This window comes from Mixophyes fleayi, chromosome 9, assembly GCF_038048845.1.
Source record: "Mixophyes fleayi isolate aMixFle1 chromosome 9, aMixFle1.hap1, whole genome shotgun sequence".
Taxonomy (NCBI): Eukaryota; Metazoa; Chordata; class Amphibia; order Anura; family Limnodynastidae; genus Mixophyes; species Mixophyes fleayi.
This window is the reverse complement of record NC_134410.1, coordinates 44,542,007-44,550,901: the sequence shown is the minus strand read 5'-3', so window position 1 is coordinate 44,550,901 and position 8,895 is coordinate 44,542,007. Positions and strand designations below refer to the sequence as shown.

Here is an 8,895-nt window from a genome sequence, read left to right as displayed (position 1 = left end):
TTAGAACACAATCTCTTTCCCCTTACAGATCTCTGTTGCGTTCCATTTACTAATACTGCAGAAATCTGATCTGCTGCTATGAAATTATACTTCCAATCCCAAAATGTTGCTCTTACTACAACTGCGTTGGTGAGATTCTGTGGTGTTAAATCACCAAAATGGGACCTATTTTTCAACATACACTGTAAATAAGTTTGCTTTTACACTAAGGCACCTATCTGGCACTTTAAGCTACATGCCTACTTTTGTATCTTTGGAAACTCTTCCACATACTAGATGTCACATTAAGGTCTAGCCTTTTGCCATAAGAGCCACATTTTAATAATGATTAGGGGTGCAAAATGATAGTGAAAGTGGCTTTGTGAGCAATGAATGCCCTTCAAAATATGTCATCTCTACTCCTTTATCTCTTCAACAATTACTCTCTGCAAAAAAAAACAAAACTACTAATTGTTGTACTGTTACACAAGACTCTCCGGGCTAGATTTACTAAGCTGCGGGTTTGAAAAAGTGGGTATGTTGCCTATAGCAACCAATCAGATTCTAGCTTTCATTTATTTAGTACCTTCTACGAAATGACAGATAGAATCTGATTGGTTGCTATAGGCAACATCCCCACTTTTTCAAACCCGCAGTTTAGTAAATCTAGCCCTCCTACTCCGTACTTAGCAAAAAAAGCCTTTACTCCACACAACTCCTCCCATTGGACAGTGTAAAATGTCTTGCTGTTCTTTGTTCCATAAACTCATGCTAACAGAGGTGTGCTTACATGACCTTCAGGAACAGATTCAGACCTAGTACCTATATAATATAAACTGCTTATAATACGAATGATGCTTTACATCAAAGCAACGGTGGGTTTAATTAGTTAATGATGTCCTGACCTTTGGTAAATTAACCTTTGTGGCAAAAAGCCCTATGGCTGAACTCTACGGGCCTGAGTCATTAAGGAGAGCAAAGCAAAAAAAAGGAATAAGTCTTCTCCTGGACAAACCATGTTACAATGCAAGGGGTGTAAATAAGTTTATTATTTTGCACATAAGTTAAATACTGGCTGTTTTTCATCTAGCACACACATATTTGATATTCTAGCTATTTACACAGAATTTTAAAGTTGATCTAGAACATGCCCTACCCCAACTATAAATATGTCTCCTCATTTTAAATTTACCTCCCCCTCCAATGCAACATGGTTTTGGCCAGGTGCAAAGTTACTTCTTTTTTTAAGCTTTACTTTATTTAATGACTCAAGCCCTAACACTGTATAGATGGCAGTTATTATTATTATTGAGCTACGGGTATAGCGATGTCTGTCTAGCGTCTAGTCTTTTTTTGTGGTTATATTAGCCATACAGAAATTCTTAGACAAAGCCATAGAAATTGATAGAGATTAAATGCCAATCTGTACCCCCACAAAATAATGACAAACTACCCTGTGTTCTGATTACAGCCACCTGTGTCCCCACAAAAAACAGTACAAATAAAACAACAGCCTGCATTTTTTGCATCTTAGCACTTCCAAACATAGCATTGAGCATTTGTAAACCACTATTACAATTATAGTGGACAAAACCAAGTTTGCTCCTCTAGGAAACCCAGAGTGCCAAGACTTTGACTGCGGTAATAAAAATAGTAGTTCGCAGCGCGGAGCTCTGTATCTGTAAACGCTAAATGTTGAAACCATTAGAGTCAGTTCCCAGCATTTATTGCTCACACACATAGTTCTAATGTGCCAGATATATGGCTGCTGTTCAGAGTCCACCTTTAGTGTAAAGACTGAGCTCACAGAAAAGGGATTTTCTTTTTTCACCAGGATGCATTTTATCGTCACCATGATGTCAAGGACTTGTTCAGCCATGGGTTATTTTAATTGTTTACTTTAGAAAAGCATATTTTTTTATTTATTTTTTTACACGTAGTCCTTAGAGATTCCTTACAAAACCATCCACAGCATTAAACTACACAACAACACACATTTTTCCCTGGCTCTTTATTATGGTATGAAGAAAAACATCATTGATTCTGTGCTTGATGCAGACATTATATTACAAATGTATTACAGAAATATGGTGTGACTATTAAAATATGATTACACAAAAGTATGAACATTTAAAGGTTTACAGTACAGTGGAATTTTTTTTATAAACAGACTCTTAAATATACATAGGACAATATTAGCCGACAGAAAACATCATAGACAAAATTGACAAAATTCATGTCTAGGCTTTTCCTTTCAAACAATGTTTTTTTCAGTAAAACATAATTGGGAAAAAGCCTTGAAACCAGGAACCAGTCACCTTTATACTACAAATATATACAGAGGTGTGCAAACCAACAATGATATTTTGTAATCAGATTTTACACAAGTGGACAACTGAGATGGATTTTGGTCAATTTCATTTTACACGTAGGTGTATTAAATTGCATTTTTTTTATTATTGCCACTTTGAAGTTTTTTTTTCCAGCTTTATTAAGATTGACACCAAACAGGGCTGCAGTTATTAATAGGCAGGGGTTCATCTATTCACAGGAAGCTAACAGACCTGGGACTCCATGACTTTCATCCATTTCACTTATGAGGCCACAATCTGGCAGGGTTGCCCCACCTTATAAATATTTAATATTGTCAATTGGATACACAATTAACAGACAGCATTTTTTTGCTGACATATTGCTATAGTATCTGAAAACCTCTCCATAAAGCATCAGCATCTATAGGAGACAGTGCATCAGGATAGATATACAAGTCTGCAGTATTTCAATATCATTGAGTACTGGACAAGTCAGCATAGTAGTGTTAAGAAGAGGTCAAATTTTTACTGTAGTTTATTTTATCTTTTTACTGATGGATTCAAATATAACTTTAGATCTATGTTCTATCAGTAAATTTACTGACAGCTGGCAACCCTGGACTCTAATAGCCAGACTTATATACGGACATTATTATTGATGGATCATTAAATATGTTGGCATGTATTGTATTCAGTTTGCTTTGACACCTCTACATTTTTGTTATGTCAAAAAACATAACAATTATTTTAAACTGTAATACATAGTATTACTGAAACTAATGATAATATTTGCATATTTAAAACAAGGTATTATAAATGAAAATCCTATAATGTAACAAAACATTATGCTATAATTTTATATACAGTCACTCACAGAAGTAGCAATACTTCTATTTATTGTTGGAAAAAAAAACATAATTTAAAAAAATATTTACAGGCATCAGAAAACAACTAGCAACCGGCTAACCTCAGCATTGAAACAAGTGATTTCAATTCATGTGTCTGAATTTCGATATGTCTGTTCAGCTGAGGGCTACACAGGTCCAGGGTTTTGACTGTGCTGCCCCAAAATATCATCAAGAATTGTCAAATTGTTTAGCCAGTCTTCGTCAGTACTGGTGCTGCTGCCACCCTTCATTAGACAGTCAATGAAGTCTGCTTCATTACAGTTAGCGGACAAGACAGAACTGTTCTGTGTCGTAACAAAGTCATATTGGTGTAGATCGGCCCCACAACTTATCCTGTCAAAGGTTTCAGGTGTTTGGACTGATGTTGGTCCATAAGAAGGTGGACCAAGTTGACCAGGGTTCATTTGGTTAAATGTGGAGACACCTTGTGGCATTGCTTTCATTGCATTGAGAGCTGCTAGTTGCCCTCGGGACAAATTGTTGCCAATGTTAGGGCTGTTTAGGGACCCTACACCTTGATTTGCCTGGGATAGACCAAGTTTTTGCATTTGTCTTATTTGAACTCCAGGAGCTATCTGGTTTGGAGGAACCAATCCCTGATGAGGAAATTGCTGGCTTGTCATATTTGGTCTGACATTTTGTTTGGTGAATATAGGGTTGTTAGGAAATTGCTGCATGCTGGGATCCATTTGGTTTTGACCTGGTATTCTTGAAACTCCAGCTTGAGTCCACATCTGAGTAGAAGGGTTGGCGTAGACATTTGGAATTCTTGATATGTTGGACTGCCGCAAATGTTGCTGAGCTGCAGAATGATTTATTAAAGAGCTTGACGTATATCCAGACAATGTCATTCCAGGTCGGACTGTGGATTGGCTGTGCACGGTTTGGCAACCGGAAGTCATACTCAGTGCATTCTGGTTCTGTCTAAGTGGCATGTTGAAATCTGAAGATGCTGGAAATATTCCTTGCTGTTTTCCAGTGTTGTGTGGGATCATTACCATTGTTCCACTATTTTGATTCATTGTTGTTGGGGTTATTCCAGTGCCCATACTGGTTTGAATCATCCCTTGTGATGAAGCAATCATACGATGGCTCTGGGGAGGTGTTGGCATGGGCTGGACACAGTCTGTACGGAGAGTCTGTGGAAGAGCTGCAGTGAACAAAAATTAGGAAGTTGAAAATACACATTCAGGTAGTTGAATACAATTACAATATATCATCATGTTACAGAAGAGTTGAAAAACACTGGGACTTGCCATAAACTGAACTGGGAGCAATAATTTACCTTCATAGGCCACACTGCATATCTCCCAACATTCCAGTTTTGAAAAACAGAATATCTTAATTCAAGAACCCAATCTATTGAGCCTTTGCCCTGGTTCGCCCATGCAACACCCTCAAATTACAAAGAAAGGGGAAAATATGGTGTCCAGTGGAAATAAAAGGACATTTGGGGAGAATGCAATTTTCAGTTGCATTAGGAGTAGACTATTTCTAAAGTATTACTTGGTGTTCATGTATATTGTTAGCTAATTTTAAATTAGAAAATTAATAATAAAATTAATGAACTAGACTTCACTTAAAAAGCGCAGTAATACACCAAATACATAGTCAGGCATGTGTTCTTTCATTGCAGGTGGCTTGGACCTTTAAGTACAAGATTCTAAACGGACAGATGACAATAAAAATGTTTTTTATATTACTTTCCTATATTTATCTATGTTTTGTTTAGTTACCAGTCACCCATGTGTCCACTTACAACCATAAAGGTAAACTGCAAGTTCTCAATGTGTGGGACAAAGACATACTTATGTGGAACCTTCTTATTCACAATGGCCATCTACACCTATCTGTTTGTAATCACAAGCAACCATTTCTGGAGCCATTACGAAGAAGTAGAAACTGTTACAGAATAAACATTCAGGGTTAGATTTACTAAGCTGCGGGTTTGAAAAAGTGGGGATGTTGCCTATAGCAACCAATCAGATTCTAGCTGTCATTTTGTAGAAAGTACATAATAAATGAAAGCTAGAATCTGCTTGGTTGCTATAGGCAACATCCCCACTTTTTCAAACCCGCAGCTTAGTAAATCTAGCCCTCAGTGTTCTTTAGTATTCTCTATATGTGATGACTTAGATTCACCCGCGCATCCTATTGATTCATGTTATACGGTTGAATAAATAGACACAATTTTTAACATAACTGAAATTACAATAAGTGGTATCTGAGAGGATTTTCTGTTGTAAATAAATTATATTTTTGTCCCTGCTTACTTTGAAACTGGTTCATCTGCTGTGCCACAAATGCACTGCGTTGTTCAGATGTCATGGGCATCATATTTGGTCTGGGTTTCACCTGAAATGAAAAAACAGATTAAATTAAATATATATATATATATATATATATATATATATATATATCTTTTCCCCTCTCTCCTCTCTCTCTCTGTCCATTAGAATGCATCACACATAACTGCTTGGATACTAGAGACTTTGCATAGACTGCAGCAACATTTCTCTCCTCTATACCTTTCAGGGATACTCTGCTAGGCTACGTGCCTAGGAAGTGATATACATCAGCCTTTATTAAATTATTGAAAAGTAGAGAGAAAATGGATCTGACAACCCACATAAAAACCCACTCATGTCTTTAAAACACAAATTAGTCTAGATCAGTGATGGGCAAACTGGTTTACCTCGAGGGCCACATGTTTGGCCCTTCAACCATCCAAGGGGCAGCGCAGAGGGGTGCCAAGATGTGAGGTGAGTCGGTACAGGGGCTAGGTCCTGCCTGGGTGACCTAGCCTGCGTGTGTAGTGGGAAGAACCACCAAGCTGCTGTTGCCATGTCCCCTTATGGCAGCTATGGAAGTGGCCCCAAAATGTTGCTGTACCAGGGCCCGAAATGCCTCTTACCGGCCCTAACACTGCACTCCCTCCTCCAGTATGTAGAGGAAAGTACATGACACCAAGGTCAGCTGCTCCGACTTATTCCCCGCTTTAAAACAAACAGATCAGGAGCAGCCAGCTGGAGGGCCGCAACTGAAGGCTCAGGGGCCCGACTGTTGCCCGCCACTGGTCTAAATGATTGTCGTTAAAGAAGATCTTTCAGTCCCATAATGTTATAGTGCAACTATCTACATAAAATGTACAACGACATTTTGCAGTCTGTCCCAATATATATGAGAATGCAGTCTACTAATGCACTTGGAAATTAATAGGCTGAATAATGGTTCAGGTCACAAATGAATGAATGTCTCTACATTGGGCAGGGGCCGGGTGTATCCTAAGAAACCTTCTTAGGAATAGATATTTTCTTAATATGTCTATCTACTAAAACATAAACTTCTAATTTACCAAAACACTGATCAGCTCAATGTCAAAAACAACATAGAAGTAAGAAGTTTCATCCAAACGAAGAACTATCTTCCAAGTGGAGGATCAGCCGAGAGGCGCTCCTCAATATCTTAGGTTTGCTGACTGTTAGTAAATACAGTGAAGATGCCATGTCCTATTCTGCTTCTAACCCTGCAAGATTTCAGTATTGAATGGGAGAGAGAAGAACATTCAAGCTGATACTCCTAAGAGTAGGAGAGGAAGATCATTAACATACAGCTCGGGGGAAAATGAATCTACCATGACTTTTATGTTTGTTGACAACTATATGCAAAAAATTTTTTTCACATATGAAGCATAAAAATGCAAAATGCATTATTCAGTGACTAAATTTTACTCTTGAGATCTGATTTTTTTGGCCATCCCGACAGACATCTGAATGATTCCGGTTTGGTCTGATACATGCTGCAATTTGTGGCCAGTTAAGTCTAAAAAGACCTGGTTGGGGGCTGAATCACACCTGTGACGTGCAAATAGAGGTGCAGTGTAAAATCACAGTACACTTTGCTTTATGCAAGTACGCACGCTTACACTCTCTGCGCACTGAGGCGCACTTGTAGAGCACTGCGGCGTCCCTCGAGAGTGGAGAGCCGGTGGGCAGCAGTACGCAACCAAGGTGGTTTGCATTGTGTGTACTTTTTATGTGACCTCCAATTTGTTTTGGCTTGATCATCTTAAAAAAAAAAAGTGCTGTGTCGTCTCTCATAGGAAAGGAAGAGATATTGCACTAATGATAGTAATTACTAAAATAACATTATTATTTTTGGCGTGAGAACACACAGCGCTGTCCACGATGTGATCATAAACAGAACAAGCTCAAATCAAGTTAGAGGTTCATAAACAAGCTAGGGACACAGATAAACCTTGGAAGTTCATAGACAGATGCACAACAAGACATTATCTCAGATCATGTCTGTAGCTAATCTATTGTCTTTTAATTTTAATCAATACTTTATAGTATACTACTGTACAGATCAATGAGGCTTAGGAATGAATAATTTTAGCAATCAACTTAATAAATGGTGATGTCAGCAGCTATCCTCTAAAACACTGGGTCCTACCTATTTTTTTTTTTTTATATTTTTGTGCATTAATGCTACTGTTTCATAGATTGTTATTTCAGTTGAATTTGGGTACACGTTTCATAAACAAGTATTATCCAGGTGATGTGATAAGAAAATTGTTTTACAAACCTGCTGCTGCCGCCTCATTATTTGCTCCTTCAAGATTGCATTGCGTATGTAGCCGTTAGCAGTGAGAGGAGTAGGCCCGGGGCCTGCGTTTGGTATGGAGCCTGGTTCTTGCATTCTGGGAACGATTCCAGCATTCGGATCCTGCCAACAGAGAAGAGGGGGGGGACAATAAATCAGATGAGAACAATTACTAAACTGTAATTTCACCATATTTTGCAGTGGTCATATCATTTAATGTTCTTTTTAGTCTAGTTTCTTACCCAGTTCCTTATGTTAAAGAACAAAATATTAGTGTATTTCCCATAGTTTGAGGAGACTTGTAACTTAGAAAAGGCGTGAATTTTAGACTGTTTTGTAATACCCAAGACAATGCAAGTTGCTGAAGTTCTACTGCTAAAGCGGCACAATGGCACGACAATAGCAAGAGCCAGCAGTTGATCTATGAGTAGATGTCTATTGCTGTCAGCCCAACGTTTTTCCGAAATATAAATGAGGTGTCAAGAAAACTGTGTGTCCCTGGTTTCTAAATATGGGGCTGGCATCCTTTGTTTCAGCTTGATTATACAATTAACAGATGAACTGTAAGAAAGCCAGTAAACTTCTGATTTGTGCTGAATTCAATTGGTCTGCCCTGTGGGAAACAGGAAGCTCTACAAGACTTTAGGGACAGGAAGGAAGCCTGCAGGACTCCATCATACAAAAAAAGAAAATGGAACCAGAGGTGTTTTTAGGTGAGGATTTAGTGAAATATTTCATTAAGATGCTGCCTTGTCACAAGCATTCATCAACTTAAATGTCCTAATATGACCTTAATAACAACATACAATACCATGAACATTTATTTATATAGCACCAGCAAATTCCGTAGGGCTTTACAACTCGGACAATTTACCTAATGCTTTAATAAACCTATATAGCTTCATATAGGCCCATTTTAAAAACCTTTACACCTTAAAAATTATGCTATATCTGTCACCTCCGTCTCTTTCTAACTTGTGCTTTTAATTATGTTTTGACTGCACTGAGGATACATGTGTTCCCTGCAATGATGAACATATGTATTCCACATTGAAAAGCGAAGTTTGAATTGATAAACCCTCATGGCACTA

The 8,895-nt window shown here is 38.0% G+C and overlaps 1 protein-coding gene across 2 annotated transcripts in view; it reads right to left on the bottom strand.

Annotated features, from left to right (window-relative positions):
* Positions 1–1,973: 1,973 nt before the first annotated feature.
* Positions 1,974–8,895, bottom strand: part of MAMLD1 (mastermind like domain containing 1) — a 148,275-nt gene continuing 141,353 nt past the window's right edge. For both annotated transcript variants that reach the window (XM_075184246.1, XM_075184247.1), the window contains 3 exons: positions 7,787–7,927; positions 5,473–5,554; positions 1,974–4,349 (listed from right to left, as the gene is read on the bottom strand). In XM_075184246.1, coding sequence (XP_075040347.1) covers positions 3,325–4,349; positions 5,473–5,554; positions 7,787–7,927 — 1,248 coding nt within the window. In that variant the 3' untranslated portion in view covers positions 1,974–3,324. The remainder of the gene's footprint in view (positions 4,350–5,472; positions 5,555–7,786; positions 7,928–8,895) is intronic.